The sequence below is a fragment of the Calidris pugnax genome, unplaced genomic scaffold (assembly GCF_001431845.1).
Source record: "Calidris pugnax isolate Ruff unplaced genomic scaffold, ASM143184v1 scaffold41, whole genome shotgun sequence".
In the NCBI taxonomy this organism is placed as follows: domain Eukaryota; kingdom Metazoa; phylum Chordata; class Aves; order Charadriiformes; family Scolopacidae; genus Calidris; species Calidris pugnax.
The window spans coordinates 1,618,200-1,636,379 of NW_015094509.1; the positions used below are offsets into that span (position 1 = coordinate 1,618,200).

At 39.7% G+C, this 18,180-nt stretch overlaps 1 protein-coding gene across 2 annotated transcripts in view; it reads left to right on the top strand.

Annotated features, from left to right (window-relative positions):
- LOC106902235 (little elongation complex subunit 1-like) overlaps positions 1 to 17,020 on the top strand; it is a 31,676-nt gene extending 14,656 nt beyond the window's left edge. The window contains exons 12-19 of one of the 2 annotated variants that reach the window (XM_014965566.1): positions 1,175 to 1,527; positions 2,124 to 6,869; positions 8,104 to 8,272; positions 11,619 to 11,779; positions 12,776 to 12,966; positions 14,398 to 14,504; positions 15,244 to 15,342; positions 16,109 to 17,020. In XM_014965566.1, the coding sequence (XP_014821052.1) occupies positions 1,175 to 1,527; positions 2,124 to 6,869; positions 8,104 to 8,272; positions 11,619 to 11,779; positions 12,776 to 12,966; positions 14,398 to 14,504; positions 15,244 to 15,342; positions 16,109 to 16,290 (6,008 nt within the window). In that variant the 3' untranslated portion in view covers positions 16,291 to 17,020. Of the gene's footprint in view, positions 1 to 1,174; positions 1,528 to 2,123; positions 6,870 to 8,103; positions 8,273 to 11,618; positions 11,780 to 12,775; positions 12,967 to 14,397; positions 14,505 to 15,243; positions 15,343 to 16,108 lie in introns of those variants that run through there. The other variant, XR_001414456.1, reaches the window with a different exon arrangement.
- The last annotated feature ends 1,160 nt before the right edge of the window (positions 17,021 to 18,180 follow it).

Consider the following 18,180-nt stretch of genomic DNA (forward strand, 5'->3'; position numbering starts at 1 on the left):
ACTGTGGGATGGTGCTTGGATGTACACAGAATAGGCTTGGTCTCTTGCTTGAATACTGCTGATCCTGTGTCCAGTAGTGTTTATGAGCACTATAAACAAGATCACATATACAAGTGTCGTATGAGAACGGCAAATGCTGCAGAATAGGTTCTAGTTCTGTGTGGCACACTGGGGTTTTGGGATTGTTGTTTTCTGGTGTTTTATTGGAGGTCATCTTTTCTTTTTATAAAATCATAGAATTTAAATTTCAGAAAACTGAGCCATCTTTTAGCTGTTAAAAGTATCTAGCACAATTATAATTAATATTAAAATCCTTTGTGTCTGCTGTTCAGACTTTCCTGGGGCAATGTGTTTTGTCTGCATGCATAAGAAATGGATTGCTGTGTAATGATAAAAAGCGTGATTTGAAAAGGATCAAAACAAAAGTACAGTGGAAAGAATCACACAGAGCATTTGGACGTGCCTTCTTACTGCTAGAATAACTGTGTAAGACTGCTATAGTTGACATTATCTTGAAAGAGTTGTCAAATGTTCAGTATCTTTTATAGTCTTAGTGGTTCAAACTCCTTTGTGTGTAGGTATGTTTCAACAGGAACTTCACTTCTAAGAAAGTTTGTTTTTAAGGGTGCAGCTTTAACTAAGTCGTATCATTAAGGACAAATTCTTCTAAAATTAGACTCAGTATTGAAATTTAAAGAACAAAAACTTTAAAAGCATATCAAATCGTAAAACTAACAATATGGCTAAGAATTCCCTTACTGTGTTTATGGCAGGGTATAATTGTAACTGCCCTCCAAATGCAGGTACTGGCTCAAAGCTGCAGGTTGCTTTAAGTTGAGAATTACAGCCCAAGTGGGGAGTGTCACTGCATGCTTGTCCTGCTTTTTCCTGAACATCAGTTACTGGGCTAAAACTGAAATAAGTCATTGAGCTGTATGGATTTTCAGTTGGGAAGAATAGTCTTCATGATCCAAGTCAGAAGGTGGTTTGGGTGGGAGCTCTTTGCACATACAAACAATTCTTTTTTTCATGAAAAAGGTATATGTGAATCTGATCTCTGTAAGGAAAATATTTCTGAAAGTGACAGTAAGTGCTTCTTATTACTATGATGTATTATCTTTATAAAGAAAAATGAGAGGGGAAGAAAATTCTTAACAATATTTTTGTGTCTTAGAAACTGTGCAAATCCACCAGAAGATCAAGAAGTGTGATGGCAAAGTGCAACCTTGGTGTTCTTCACTAGAAAGTGCTGGAAAGCACAATTCTGTAAGAGCCGTACAAGTTCAGGCGAGGAGCGAGCCTTCCAGAGGTGATGGTGTCGAGAGCAGGACTCCTGAAGAAGGTCTGCATGCTGGCCAAGACAAAACTGTACATGTAATAAAACAGACCGATGGGGAACACAGCTGTTTAGCCTTCTCCAGTCAGGAGCAAAAGGGCCCAGGTGGAAATGTGATGGATATATTGGATTGGGCCAGGCCTCTCCCTGCTCTACTTTCTCCAGTACAGCTTTCACCGCCAGCTACGCAGGTGAGTTCCAAGGTGTGTCTGACTTGGCACTAACTTGGTTGTATAATTACAGCAGAAATAATGATGTGATGTTCCTGGGCTGGTTTTGGTTTTGTTGGTTTTTTTGTTTTTTGAGGATTGGTATTAGTTACTCTCTGAAAGGGTCTCTATGTGGGCGTTTAGGTCCATATGGATACTTTTTTACCGCCTGTGGAAGCAGGCAAGACATAATTTTCAGAAGTATATTTAAAAGAAAGTCACCATGTCTCAACTGCTGTCATAATTTCTTTTCCCAATGTTGCAGATTTACAGTCCCAACTCAGTAAGCATGGCTTTCATAGCAAAATTCCACAGCTTGAAAGTCAAGGGGAACCTACTCATATGTTGTTTCCCCTGATCTTAGAATGCAAATAGGTAGGTCAAGGAGTTTCTTGACTTTTCACAGAGGTACTTTCCACTTGCTATGAAGAACAATAATGGAGAAGGATGTAATTCTGTTGATCAACCTTGATCTCAAAACCACTGCATGTCAGGGCCACCAGTGTATTTGTTTAGAGAAATAGCTCTTAAAACTTGTACTAAGCTTTGGAATATTAACTTTGCATTTTTCATTAAAGGATATACTGTTTGGAGAAGTCAAAGATTCCAGCGATGACGAAGTTGATTGTAGTGCTTCTGCAGTGGAGGATATTTTACAAGAAGAACAATTTCAGCCTCAGAGTTGTAATGCATTCAGCCTCACGGAGGAGAGCAATTCATGTGAGCGTGGTCTGGATACAGAAATCTCACTGAGTTGGAATGAAAAGAATGTTTGTATTAGTCCAAAGATGTCAAGCAAGGAGGAGAGAGATGCAGAAACACAGCAAGCTGAAGCTGCTCCTTTACTTGCAAACATGGAAACTGACAGTGATTGCTTGGAGGAGAATTCTGAGAATGTGGAAACTGAGAAGGGAAAACTAACTGAGGCAACAGCACGTGAATTGGAAACCACTGAAGAACAGAAAGGAGATAGTGAGGACATGCACAGTGGAGAGGGAGGTTCTCCAGCTGATCTTATGTTACACGGTTTCAAGCCTCAGAATCAGATGGAAAAACAGAGAGAGGTAGAGCAAACAGAGGAGAATGTAATCTTAATCAGAGCTGTTGATTATGAGGGTACACGTGAAAAGCATGGTGAATTAATGAAAGCAGAAAGAGAAGGATTATCAGGAGAGAGAGAAACTCCTAGGGCAGTATCTGTTCCCCAAAATGTTACTCATTTGTCACCTGAGCAATGCATTGTGTTTCAAAGTGAAGATTCTAAGGAGAAATCTGATGTGTCGATAAAGAATGAAGTGGTTCAAAATGAATCAAAAAATGTAATCAAAGTAACTAATACAGGAAGTGATGTAGGGGAAAGCATAAAACAAGTGATAATTGGAGAGGAAATAACAGCTGCAATACAGATGAAAGAACTCTGTGCAAAGGCAAATAATGAGAGAGAACTCTCTGAAAATGTATTGTCTGATTTCAGTAGTTCAAAATCCTTCTGTGAAGTGGAGTGTCCTAAAGACCTAATGCTACAGCGTGATGGTGAGGGAATAATTACAGAGACTGAGGAAAACACTGGTGCTATTGTGACCTCTGCACACTCTCAGTGCTCTGAAATAAACCATGACAGTGAAGAGGTACTGGAGAAACTGTGTGTGCAAACATCGCAAGGTGAAGCGGACAGACAATGCGAACCAGAGACTGCCCACGTCTCTAAACATTACTTGCCTGGGTCTGCTATTGGAGGAATCAGAAATTCATTTTCTATGGATGACATAGGCAAAAATGTGGGTATGGAGGCTTTGTCAGCCTTTCCAAAAGATGATGAACAGCTCAAAATTGAAGACATGAATATAACCAGACCTGAAACTATTGAACTAGCCGTGAAATTTAACAGTGTTCTAGAAATAGCTGAACCGTCAGAGCTATTGCATAGTGCAGAAAATGGAAAATTAGTAGATGAAAAGGAGGGGGGATGTTTAAAAGGCAATCCACACCAGGAAGAAAATGGTAGTGATTTATCACAAGAGAAGTCAGACTTTGAAAGTATATTTGCGCTACCAAAGACAGCATGTGTTACTGATACAGAAAGCACAGCCAAGTGTGACTCCTCTGTGTTGGATTTTACAGAAATTAAAGGTGAAGTAAACCAACCTGAAAACCTGTGTAGTACATTAGAATGTGGGTTGTCCAAAACTCAAAACTTCAGAGTGTTTGAATCTCAGGAAACTGAATTCAAAGTTAATCCAGAGGAGTTAGGAGAGGAAAGCAGTGAGCTGTTAGATTCAGTGGTACCCAGCCTTACTGTCGCAGGAGAAAGTAATCGTACTTCTCAGGCACAGTTTGCAAAACCTCTGAATCAGTTCTCAGTAACTGAAAATGTTAAATGTGATGAAATAGAAGGGGAATTAAATAAACAAAGCGAGGAATTGGTAACTGAGACTTGTTCCAGCTCATTTAACTGGGAAGATAATGTTGTGAAGAAAAATAATATTTCAGAGAATATCTGCCAGCCTGCTGTAGAAATGGATTTTGACAGTCGCTTGGCTTTTTCTGCTGAAGAGGACTTGGAGATGGGCTGTATAAATACTGAAGAAACGGATTCTCCTGTTCAAGTGAGAATTGGCTTGGAACCCACAATGTCTCCTGATCTAAATTTCAGTCTTCAGAAAGCTGTCGGTTTTGTTGAAAGTAATTTCACAGAGAAGAGTGCTTTTTCCTGTACGTGGGAAAACAAAGGAGATAAAAGAAGTGTTATGGGTAGTGCATTTAACTGTTCTTCAGAAAGCTTGGAAGATGGTGCTGAGATCCTGTCTGCTGAAAAAGGCAACGCGTGCAAAGAAGCGGAGTGCCCTGAGAGGGAATATGTACACAAAAATGAAGGGAAAATTCCAGATGAGAAGGAGCAGCCAGTAGATGAAGAACCACAGACATCTGTTAAATCACAGATCCTGGATGCAAACTCTTATAATAACAATACTTTTCTTCTCCAAAAGTTTGATTGTCAAGAATCAGGATGCAGAACTTCTACGTGGGAGGTTAGAGCAGATCCTTCTAGAACTGATTCACTAACAGCTGGGGGAGAAAGCAAAGAATTGAATGGTTTTGAGGCATCTGGGGAAAAGGCCATTAAAAGGTCTAAAACTGACTTTGATATGCCAGAGCAGAGCAATGAATCTGAAGAGAAAGACTGTTCTGTACAAAAAGTTAGGTGTGTTAAGTGTTCTGAATGTGTTCCCACCTTCAGAAAGGAACTGAGAGCTTCCAGGAGAATCGCACTGGGAGCTCTGGAAACTGGTGCCATTGTTGATGCTGATGACCAAGTATGTGAGCTTCATTCAACAGTGCACCAAGGAGATACTTTGACAGTTAGTCATCTAAAAGCAGACACTGTGGTGGATACGGATACACACTGTGAAACAAACACCTCTGCAGACACTGCAAATGAGTTATCAAGTGTGGTTGGGGAGGGTTGTCTGGAAGACTTAGCCTCTTGGAAAAGAGAGTGTATGTTAGTAACATCTGAAAACACTGAGGGTGGTAGTGAGTGCAACATAGATTCCAACAGAGCTGGATCCATCAATGACAGTGAGGAAAGTCTGTTCAAAACTGAGGCATCAAAAGAAAGCCCTGTGATGCCAAATGTTTCAAAAAATAGATTACCCCCATGCCAGATGTTAACCAGCTTCTCAGAAACTTGCAGACTGGCTGCAAAAACTAGTAAATTAAATACAAGAACGTTAGCACTTGGCAATTTCTTAGAAGAAAATGATTCTGAAAAACTTCAGTCAAATGTGGAGCAAAGTCTATCACACGCTGTTCATATGGGGCTCTCAGTGTCTGAAGAATATAATCATAATCAAACTTGCTCTTCTTGCAACATAGAAGAAAACACCACCAATGTTATCCTAGGTAGTAGCAATAGAAAAAAAGTTGTCAAGTGTCTTCCAAATCCAGCCCTATCTGATGTAGAGTGCAATTGTCAGACAGTTAGGCAGCTTTCTGAGCTGCAAAAAACAGTATTTGAGGAGTTATGTGTGTCGGAGTCAGAGTCTGGTGTGGATGTAGCTATCAAAAATAGCAATAAATTGAAGTGCAAAGACCAAGAAGCATCTGAAATCTTGACTGTTTCAGCCAAGACAGCTGCCCAAGCAGTGCATGCCAAGCTATCAAAGAGGCTATCTCAAGGTAAAAGAAAAACAAAGACTCTCAAAGTTAAACTAACTCAGCCAGTTCTTGCAAATGCTGATACTTCTATGCCAACAAACTGCTCATCTGAGACTATAAATAAAATTCGGGAAGAGATGGGTCCCCCTCTGCCCCCCTTGTTACTGCCTTTGGTTGCTACTCCCCCGAAAGCTGCGTGTACCCTGTCCCCAGTAATGTCTGCTAATGGTCAATCCTCTTTGTTTTCCCCTCTTGATGACCTGATATCCCCATTACGTGAAACTCCTGTTCCGCCTCTCATGTCTCCGTTAACAGATACTCCAGCAGTAAAATCTGCTCTTTTATTTTCCCCTCCTTCACCCTCAGAAAGGTCAGGAGGTAGAAGGATTCGCTCCTCACCTTTGAAATTTTGTACTTCCATTCCAAAGCATGCACTTCCTGTCCCAGGAAGATTTCCTCTGCTTGCAGCTGATAGTGCTGCTCCAGGGGCTCCTCAGGAGAACTCTGTGAAAATATTGGACACGATGTACCCAGAACTGTCTGCAAGGGCAAGGACACTAAACATTCTGAAAGGAAATATCCAGCTTAACAGATGTGCAGTTTCAGACAGCCAAAGTTTACCAGGACCTGTGGCTCAAATAGGTGGGTTCAAAGAAATTGCATCTACATCAACTGCTTTTGTTAAAACTGGGAGCAATTTGAAATCTGATGGTAGCAAAGATCAAAGCAAAGATGTTCAAAATCAGCAATTGTTTTCAAGCTCATCAAATCATCTTGGGAAACGGACGCTGTTGCCAGTTTCTATGCCAAGAAGTGCAAAGAGGTTGAGGTTGGACAGTGAACCACCGCAGCGGGAGCTCAGTGATACTGCTGCTACAGAAAATACTGAAAATACAGTCTCTGAAATGCAGGAGACTTTGCATGATGAAAGCTGTGAAATCGGTGATTCAGCACACGGTTCCAGTTTAGAAGCATCACTACCAGTAAAGAAGGTTATTGATCCCGACTGCCAGAAAGTTTCTTCGGCATTGAAGAAGATTGCTGAGTCCTGTTTTGACCTGTTACCAGTTGTTAAAGGTCACGTGTATGTTGGCAATATCTCAAAGATTCCAATAATGAGAGATGAAGAGAAAGCAGTTGTCTATGAATTTGGTATAAAAAACAAGGTAAGTAGCGTAGGTTTTAATTTTGTGTTTTAATAATGACTTCTGTGCAGATGAAAAGAGTGTAAGTGTGTAGTATTTGAATTCTAAATTGTTCAGGCAATCTGTAGTGCCCAAGTGTCATATTAAAAGGTTATCGGACATCTAAATATGTGTAACTTAAGAAAATACAGAACTTCACTAGAAATTATGGTTCAGTGGTGCAAAATTGCATTTGTAAATATGTTTGCTTTCCTGCTGATGTTCTGATGATAAACCACCTAAATGTTTACTTTCCTGCTGATGTTCTGATGATAAACCACTTTATTTTTGCAGCGCTTTTTGTAGTGGATAGCATTAATGGTTGCAGGAGTTCCTCTAAAAGTGTGAGGTTTTATTCTCTGTTTTTATTTTCTCAATTAAGATAAGCTGCATTGTATATGCAATAGTGACATACCCTTTCATCCTCTGTTTTTATTTTCTCAATTGAGTAAGATAAACTGCGTTGTATATGCAATAGTGACATACCCTTTCATTCCATGTTTATCTTCGTTATTCTGCATTAGCATAGAATCATGGAATTGTTGACGTTGGAAGGGACCTTTAAGATCATCTAGTCCAACCATCAACCTAACACTGACAAAACCCATCACTAAACCATGTCTCTAAGCACTATGTCAGCCCGTCTTTTAAATTCCACCAGGGATGGGATGGTGCCTCAACCACTTCCCTGGGCTGATGGGATGGTGACTCAACCCCTTCCCTGGGCAGCCCATTCCAATGCTTAGTAACCCTTTCAGTGTAAAAAAAATTTGCTAATATCCAATGAAAGCCTCTCCTGGTGCAGCTTGAGGCCATTTCCTCTTGTCCCATGGCCTGCTCCTTAGGAGAAGAGACTGACCCCCCCTGGCTACACCCTCCTTCCAGGGAGTTGGAGAGATGAGAAGGCCAAGTACATCCTCCTCATGGGCACACGTGTACACCGTGTGTGCCTGGTCTGGTTTGTCAGGGTGAAAGCCTGAAGTGCATCCTCCTCATGGGCACACGTGTACGCCGTGTGCGCCTGGTCTGGTTTGTCAGGGTGAAAGCCTGGTGGTGGAAAATACATACATAGATCTCATTTACTTTTCTGCATTTTTATATGCAAACAGTATTCTTGCAAATGAGGTAGTAGTTCTTTTTACTTGTCATACTACTATAATGTTATCAAATATTCTCAAGGATATCACGGTCTAACTGTATTTTTTGTGCCTTATAGCATTTAGCAGAGTCCTTGTTGCATGTTATTCTCAATAAACTCAAAGCTCAGAAGAATGCCATAAATTACAACTTCAGTCAGGCTCTGTGTCGAGTCTACACAGGAGTTTGTCGACAGTTGGGAGATTTGGAAAGAGCCCGCCTTTTCTGCTATAGCCTGCTCAAAGAAGGTATCGTATGGCTTCGTGGGCTTGTATCTTAAAGGTGCCCTGTGCCTTCGCTGTAGTGCTCCAGAATGATGATGTTTGTAAAAACAAACAAAAATCCTGTGAACGGGACATTTTCCTTAAGACTTTTTTCTCTAGTATAGACTGTTCTGGAAGGAATTTCATTTCTCATAGTTCCTCCACACCCGTGTCTCAATTCAGTGAGACCTGGGCTTTTGGTAGTCTACTCATTTTTCCAAATAAATATTTTATTTAGGATCCTCTGGGCTTTCATCTTTGCCCCAAAATGATATTGTGATTCCAGGGAATTTTGTACTTTTTGCTTATTAGTATTCTCTTCTTTTAACTGAGTAAGCACTGATTTCCTAAAGCAAATGTGATTTAAAAACATGTATTCGTTTAAAATAGTGTCAGGAGTTGGACAATACCTTGACCAAAACCAGTGTATTTGTGCAAAGTGTCTTCCTTAAAGTTTTATTACTTCCCATTATCCAAAGTCTCGCTTGGCTGAGAGTTTTTTTTCTTTTTGGTTCCTTTGCTCTCCCCCCCCCCTTGTCGTTCCCTGTAACAAAGGGAACACACACACACACACATATACATACATATTGTCACTGTACTAAATGAAGGGTCCAGCTTAGTTCTGGAAGGACTTCACCTGGTTTGAAAATATCAAGCCATCCAGGGCACAAAAAAAAAAAAAAAAAAAAAAAAAAAAAAAAATGTATATATACACACACCAGTATAGTGGTATCTGTGTTTCAAATTAAAATAAAATAAAAGTTGCAATGAGGAGTGAAATGCTACAATTTCTGATTGCTTCAGTTAGTGGTTATCTTTCGTATAACATCCCTCTCTCTCTTTTTTTTTTTTTAATCTTATTAAGGAGTATGATTTTATTTTGTTCTTAATTATCTTTTTTGTTGTTGAGTTGGGATATTTTTGTTTGTTTGGGGTTTTTTGCTTGGGTTCTTTTTGGAATTCCTGTTTTCTTACCTGTTTTTCTGTCCTTCATGCAATCCATCATAACTCTTCTTTCACTTTTTTTCATGTTAATAGTTTTAATACTGCACCTTGTTGGAAACTGTTACTTGTCAGATCTCTTTTCTTAGTCTAAATTAACAATTAAGCCTTTTGTTTTGTGGTACCTTGGTACTTTTGTCTTTTTGTGGGCTCGTGCAAATACAAATCATCCCCCCTTTTTTTCATGTCTTTTTGTGGGTAAGATCCAAAATTCAATAGCTATTTGCAGATTTTCATTGCATTTTTTTTCTGTTCTATCCATTGAATTGCATAAATTCCTGTTGAGGTTGTTCTGTGGTTATATTGTTACCTTTTGAGTGTGAACAGCTGAAAGACATCTTAAGGGTTGTTTGTTTTTTTAAATTTTGTTCCTTTGATCTGATTACAATGCATTTATTTTAGGGTTTTCTCTTTCATGTAGTTTCACATACTAATTCCCATCAGAATTACAGCAACACACGGTGAGCTGTGTGCCAGCTGCACAATTGCCAATTGACTATAAACAATCAGTACTGACATCATCTCTTCTCTTGGCTTCTTGTCCATCCTTTTTTGTTTTGTTTCTCCTTCCAGGTATTTTGCCTTAAATGACCATAAGTTAAATGTTACCATTCTTTGGTTATTTTTCCTTTTACCCCTTCTCTGTTCCCCTCCTTTTTTCCTTTTTTTTCTTTGCTTCTTTTGATGCCCCTTAAACTCTTACTCATCACTGAGTGAGTCTTTGAAGTGTCCCAGATTCAGGCAATTCAAGGTGCAGCATGTGGATAATTCCAGTTTAGCAATAGTCCTTGTTCTGACAAAAAAAGTTCATTCTTATGTGATGAGGGGTTTCGGAGTAGAGAAGATCCATCCAAGATGTTGGATGAAACTGTAAATTTTCATGCTCAGTGAATCCATTAAAGCTTCTTGATTTGAGTATTTTTTTGTATGCTCTCTAGTCCTTAGGGTCTTTCTAAAAATGTAGAAGTTATGCAGAAGTGAAGAAGGAAGACCCATTGAGCTTTTTATAGTGACAGTAGTGTTTATTGCATTTCATGCATGAAAGTAATATCTACCTCCTGCTTATTCCAGTGTCACTTTTATTGCTTGCATTCTGCCCACTCATGTTTTAATATTTTGCCTTGAAGATCTCTGCTTTGGTGCTCAGAAGGGTCTTTTAGCTTCCTTTTGATGGCCTGGAACTCTGTCCTCTCTTACTCTTATAGTTCTGGATACAGAGTTATCAGATACTTCCTCTGAATTAATTGCATGAATTAGGTTTATTCAGTTATATCAGTAGCATGGGGTTTTTTTGTGTCTATGGAAATACAGATTTTGACATGCATCATTCATATATGCTCACATACAATTTGTATAATTTCCCTGACAGAGTCTTGGAAAATTGCTGAGCAATATCAGATTTCATATTTGAATTGCATGAGAGTTTGTTTGCAACATTGGGTTTGGGGGTTTTTTGTTTGTTTTTGGGTTTTTTGTTTTGTTTTGTTTTTCTTTTTGTATGTGGATTTCATAGCTGTGTGGGTGCCGGGTGTTAGCAAGTACTGTGGATTTGTACTGAGGACATGATTCTCACATTATTACACATCTCAGAATTATTTTTTTTTTAGTTCTAGAACTAGCTCTAGTTTGATCCAGTGATCAGACTGCTCATTTCTGACTGGAGTGTGTTAAGTAGGCTTCTGGAGTGCATCTTCCAGTTTAATTTTAATTTTGTTCTAAAAGAATCCAGCTTCAATGCCCCAAGACTGCTCTCCTTAGTGAACTGTGAACTATAGTGCCTTTTTTTTTTTTTTTTTTAACTTAAAAAAAAGAGGGCAATTACAGGGGGGGGGGGGGCTTGGGGGGGGGGTATTTTTTTTGGCTCTTTTTTTTGATCCAGTGATCAGACTGCTCATTTCTGACTGGAGTGTGTTAAGTAGGCTTCTGGAGTGCATCTTCCAGTTTAATTTTAATTTTGTTCTAAAAGAATCCAGCTTCAATGCCCCAAGACTGCTCTCCTTAGTGAACTGTGAACTATAGTGCCTTTTTTTTTTTTTTTTTTAACTTAAAAAAAAGAGTGCAATTACAGTGGAGGAGGTGGCTTGGGGGGGGATGTATTTTTCTTGGCTCTTTTTTTTCTTATTTGATCCTAGGACTGTCATGTGCTAGTATTGCTAGTGTGACTGCCCTTCCCTGGGCTGCAGCTGTTACATGAATTCGGTGCCTTCTTTCCTGGTTATCTTGCTGAAGAGTGTACTAGCTTTTAATGCCTGGTATATATGTATATGTATGTATTTGTTTTTAAACATTAAAAACTTAATCTGTTCTCTCTTTTTTTTTTTTTCCTTAGACTTTCCAGATTCAGAAAAATTGATTCTATTTATCATAAATGTATGGTCTGACATATTCGTCTTCCAAGGTGCAATTAACACAGCTATGCAATTAGTCATCAGGCAGAGAGCAAGCAGTGAGACGCTGGGCTCTTTGAGTGCTTACCTCAGCTGGGAGAAGGTAAGGTCACCTTTCCTTGTCGGCGTCGCCTTCGGTCCCCACTGATTGCCTTGCTGGCTCAATCAAATCAAGAGCCTTAATTGTGATGAAGGGTGTGAAGATTCCCTGTGAGTCTCTCCTGGAGTCTGTACCATGGCACAACTCGTGCTGCTTCAGGCCTTTTTCCTGGGGTCGTCTAGACCCTTACTAGAACACATCCCTTTTCTTGGTTTTCCTACTAAACACCAATCCCTCCTATTTACTGTTAAAAGTAAACATTGCTTTTAAACTTCGACTAGAATGTTCTTGGACTAGGGAATTCTGTCCCTCCATGGAACTGACTTTGTTCTTTGAGGTCTGATTTTTGATTTGTTGGGATTTTTTAATATGTGTTGGGCTTGTTTGTCTTTCGTAGGTAATTATTTATCACAGTTAATTTCTAGATGAGCCTGTCTCTTGCTCATTACCTTTCTGTGAAGTAGAATGTAAATACCCATTTATCACCAAAAAACCTCAAAAATTAATATCAGAAATTAATTTCATAGGCAGTGGGCATGATCAGTACAAAACTGAAGTGAGGTGGCAGAAGGAGGATTACCAGTGTTAAGGATCTAAGGACTTTTGAGATTTGACTTCAAGTCTTTGAGCCATTGGGCGAGTCGTTTAATTTCTGTTGGTTTTCAGCAGGCATCCTGAAAGGGATGTTGCAAAAAGGGAAAATTGGGACACACTTAGTAGGAGCAAATTTCTATCATGCAGATGCAGCCCCAGGGCAGCTGTGGAGCAGTGTGTCAGGACAGGAATAGGCAGGCTATGAATGAAGAGAACTTTGTTCACTTGGTATTTATAGAAATGTAGTACTTCCAACAAGCAAGCCCAGCATTAATACTGGCTTTCAAAACTACCAGGGCCCTAGCCTTCAAGCAGACACACAGTCAGGATCAAATAAATGTAAAGAGTTTGGTTCTGGGTTGGTAAATTTCCATGCATTAAGATAATCACCTTCTAAAATTCCAGAGTTCCTCTTTAGATGCTGGTATTATGGTCTCAAACCTGCTTTTAGAAATGCAGTTGTGTCCAAAAGTAGGATTTCAACCGAGCGAGCGATACGGAGAGGATCTGAGTGGGGATGCTTGGCAGTACGTATTCGCTGTTGATCTGCTCTGCTCTCACCTGAAGTGGGACTGGACCCATGACAACGTTATAAGGTATTGTGGCAAGCATTTCTTTCAGATGTTTGCCTTTGTGGGTTTTTTGTGGTTTCTTTTGGTGTTGGGTTTTTTTTTTTTTTCCCCCCAGATTTGAGACACTGTGACTTAGCTTTTAACATGATTAAAAGATTGCACAGATACTTAGAAATGAGGGTGTTTTAACCTGGTGAGACCTAGACTGCTACGTTTGAATGCCTTATCTTAATATAGAATGAGTGATCAAAGAGGAAATGTAGGATTTTATGGTACTGGCCCAAGTAATTAACAATGTTTGTGAACCTTTCTAATAAAGAATTGCTTTAAAAATGGTTATATGTGGACAACTGTGAATGATTTTGAGATGGATTGTTTGTCAACAAAGCAAAATGATTGACTGTTCCTCTGAACTTCAGTGTTGGATTCCCCTCCCCCAGTCACTAGGAAGTGAAGGAGGAACTTTTGATGTGTAACTAGCACTCCTTCAGTGTTGAAAGTGAAATGTAACCATACTCAGGAGTGGATTAGTCTGATTTCGGTTGATTTTAATTCTAAAATCATTATAATACTTAGATTCAATGTCTTAAATTTTCTTTGAACCCTGTAATCCAGCGCATACTGAACTTGCTGTGAAAGGCTTCATCTCGATACTTACCCTGATCTTTGATACCTACCCTGATCTGACAGCCCCTATTTTCTAAGTAGAGTTTACATAATCTAGTAGAATCTGCAAAAATGGCCTTTGTTTGACTATGACAATGTAATCATTGTGTATAAAGTAAATGCAAATAACTTAAAATCATCATCAAGTCTCTTATATGAGTTCCTTGCTTTCAAATAGTAAAGAAGTTATTTTTAGTGAAATATTGTAAAAATTAATATAAAATAGCTTCAGTGAAAGGTATGTCACTTTAAGTAAAGCCTTGAGAGCTGACTGTCTCTGTGGGGTGTGCTGATAACAAGTAACTAGATCGATTAGCATAATTTTAAGGATGAAAAAAGCCTTATCTCAGGTCCTTTCAGGTTTAGAAACAAGCATCAGATCCTACTTATAACATGCCAACTCTGAATTTTCAGTTATAAGAAGCTTGCATAACATCTCAGCAGGACATGGAAAGTAACCAGATTTCATGTCCATCTATAAAGTCAGTGAGTAAGTCCTTGACTTCAGGCAGAGACGCAGAATCTTGCAGGAAGATGGAGAGGCCTCTGTTCTGAACAGGAGCGGTTCCTCCAGAAAGCTGGCTTCGACTCTTTGGGTTTAAAACCTTCTTTACATTACTCAGATTTGGGGGTGCTTGGATTATTACTAGTTCCCCTAGCAGGTGAACTGAAGATGCCAGGGGAGCTATGGCAACACATGGTAGACAGAGGGGAAACACTTGTACTTGTTATTGTATAAATATTGTACCGCCTCTTCATGCACATTTTCAAATTACTTGTCTTATACAGCAAAGTGCTTTGGCCTTCTATGGACAAATGGGTGAAGAAGAGGAAGGGGCATGAAACTGCCCAATCCGTTCCTGACAGTGTTATAGCACTGACACTCAGGCTAATTGGTAAGTAATCTCAATTCTTGCTTGAACTCCTGCTTTGTGTAAGTGTGTCCTTTGGAAGCCTCAGCCTGCCTGGAAAGTGAATTGAAGTCTTTTTGCACCTTAATTTTATTTTTTTCCATTTCCTTCAAAAATTTCCACCTTAAGCCAAACTTTCACAATCCTACGCAGATATTTTCTGTTTGTCAGCCTGTGGAAAGCATGTGCTTAAGTTTTGGGAGACATTACTCTGATTTCACGATAGCAAATACCAGCATATTTTATGTATTTAAAATTGAATCACCTGTAGCTACAAATACTTTATAGAAAAGCATATAAAATAAGGTTTTATATGCAACATAATACCTCCTCGTGCAATTTTAAATTCATTTATTTGTGATCTAGATGCCATTTATTAAGGTAAATAGATAAGCTTTGAGTTTTAATAGGTATTTCCAGTATGTAGGCTATATAATATTGTTTGTTAAATAGAAATTGCATTGTTTGAGAGTTTTGCAGTTACAAATGGTAAAACCTGCGGAAGGTTGGATCAATTGGATGTAAAAATGCCTTGGGGTCCTTAGTCACAAAAGGAATAGGACAACTGTTGTACCTGAGACAGCATGGTAACAAGAATGACTAATTCTTGTAATTGAAATTTGCATCTTCTCTTGATAGTTCAACAGCTAATCAGTTAGATGATAAACTTCCTAATTTTTACACTTAATGTCAGATATGTAGTAACCTTTTTTTTTTCTTCCAGGTCGATTGGGCCAAATAGGTTTGAAGGAGGGATATCTTGCTGCAGTGAAGAATATTAGTTCTGTGATTGGGCTGTTTGTACAGCACGCAAAAGAGGAAGGTAATGTTTATTTAGAGGAGCTCTAGCTAACATCTGCAATGGGAAGTTTTGCCAATGTAAACAGAACACCCACAAACTGAGAAGCAGGTGCCCAAGCAGCTTGTGCAGGTCTGTGTTGGTGCACAGCAGCACAAACAGTTTTCAGTTCCAGGCCCTTTCCCTTCTGAAGTTAACGAAGCACGTGTGTTCCCTTCTGTTTGAGACAAAGAACACTTGCTACTGGCAAGATTGTTGTATTGGGAGATTGCAAGATAGTCCCAATTCCTGACTGAGACAAAGCCAGGCAATTAGGGCACCAGAGATCTATATCGCTACGTTACTCGTTATGTTAAATACCTTTTGCAGCAAAGTGTTGATTGATGTTAGGAAGCTCTTTTCCTTGTATCACTTTTCTTCCTTGTTATCTCATGTTCTTCCAAGTAAACGGCACGTGTCTGTGTCTGTTTCAGACTCTGTGTAAAACTGTTTTCATTAAATGTCTGATCACCATTAATTAGAGTAAAATCACTAGATGCTCAAATATGTTATGCCCTTTGAATACTGAAAACCTGTTGAATTCAGAAAACTGTAAAGAGTAGTATAAAATGAGATGTTACGGAATTTGTGTGCAGGTTGTTATCTTGCTGCTTTCTTGTTTTAGGCATCCCAATTGTTGACATGTTTTAATTCCAATTCTTGAACTAGTAGTTTCTTTAGATTCAGGTTTCCCAAAATCATTATTGCATACCAAAGTTTCTATAAGCTGATTTGTGTTAACTTTTTGCAGGTGTTCCCTGGGGTGTGCAGCTGGCAGCCGTATATTCACTGTGTGACTTGGGTTCCAGCAACCCAGAAGGTATTGTTGAGACCATCCAAGCCTGGAGAGCAACAGTTCTGAACAGCATCCCTCCTGCTGTCACCAGTGGCATTGCTGAAATCACTTCTCTCTGTAAAATGGAGCTAAACTAAAATCTGGCAAAGTGGTCTGATCAAAAGGAAGTAGTGCCTTATTTTACTAAGCAGTAGTTGGTTCCACTTTAAAAATAAAGTGGTGTGTCCTCTTGTATTTTATTTTTTTAACAGAACGTCTCATCACACAAAGCAAGCTCAAGGATTTTATTTGGCTTTGCTGTTCAAGGGAAGAGTTCTAAAAAAATAAAAACAAAGATTTGCTTTTCCTAATAACTGATCAGTGATCTGAAAACCAGCGAGTCTTTGACTCCTGAGGTATTTCTGGTTTGATGTCAATAAAAACCAGTAATAGTTTCCATAATTTTACTTCCAGCAATTTGGAGCATGGGCTATTTGACACAACAGAAGATAGAGCCTGGCTGAAAACCTGGCTCTAATATTATTTTATACTATATTTATAAAGTAACCATTCAGATAGCAGAACTTTGCCCAGATTCTACTTTATTTTGCTTGAGTAGTCTCATAAGCTTAATTTAAAATACTTGTGTAAGACAGGTAGAGATTGACTTTTTGTGTAACAATCATGTATAGAGTAGCAGAGATACAACATCTCTGAGGTTGTATATATGGTATATTCTGATAATGTGTCTCACATTTGATATTGTTCCACTTGTGGAATTTTGTGTATGTAAATAGAAAGTTCATTCAAAAAAAGTTCATGTTTCTAATGATAACTTCACTACACTCTGTGGTTTTGTATCTTTCGTAATAAAAGAAGCAAACACCATTGTGTTCTTTCTTGTTGGTGTTTTTAAATAACACAGAATGAGCTGTTGTGTGTAGCTGGTATAAATCCTGCTGTGGGGGCAGGAGGAGGTTACCCGTGGGGGCAGCTCACTGAGTGAATTGCCCGTAACTCTGCAGTTCTGGCCACTGGAAAGAGGATGTATTGCATCTCCAGAGTCTCCTGATACGCCTTGGGGCTGGGGAAGTTGTTTTAAAAATCTATTGAAAAACTTGTATTTTTACCCCCTAAGTATGACCATGTGAAGGGGTGAGCTCTGCTATTGCAGATTCTCATTGTCCTGGGACCTGGACTCGGTCAGAGCTTGGGGTGTCACTCTTTTTTGCCTTTTCTTTTGAAGTCTGCTGAAGCCAGCTGGGACCTTGGATGGTGAAATCGGTAACTCACAGTGAATCCCACAACATAGAGTTTATACCTTATTCTTTCTCCTGCCCCTTGTGTCCTTGCAGGCACAGCTGTGCTCTGAGGTTTGTCTTCAGCCAGCTCAGGATCTCTCCGTTGCAGCGAGCGCTGTTCATCTCTCCTGGTTCTTGTAAACCTTTTTGGCACCTGAGCATCGAGTTGTATTTCTTGGTCCTCTCCACAGTTTTCGAGTTGCTGCAGGAGCTGTGGGCTCTCAGCTCCTGGTGACAGACCAGGTTGATGGTTCCTGGAGGTTCTGTTCTGCAGGGTGCTGAGCTGCTCAGTGAGGAAATGTGTCCATCCCTTCCAGCCACACCTGAGGGAAAGCCTTATGATTTCTGCCAGCACCGGTGATGTGATGGCTTTGGTTGCATTAGTGTTGATTTTTCTTTGGTGCCACCTTGGCCCTTAGCCCTTCTCCAGCTTTGTGCCAGTGCTGTAGCCTGAGGCACTCAACTCTCTCTTCCCGTCCGCTGTGAGTGCTGCTGGCACGGTCAGCTCTGCTGTGAAGAGCTGGTGTTGACACACACTGTGATTTTTTTATAGAATCACAGAATGGTCAGAGTTGGAAGGGACCTTAAAGATCATCGAGTTCCACCCCCCTGCCCTGGGCAGGGACACCTCCCACCAGACCAGGTTGCTCCAAGCCCCATCCAGCCTGGCCTTGAATACCTAGAACGGGGCACCCATAGCTTCCCTGGGCAACCTGTTCCAGTGTCTCACCACCCTCAGAGCAAAGA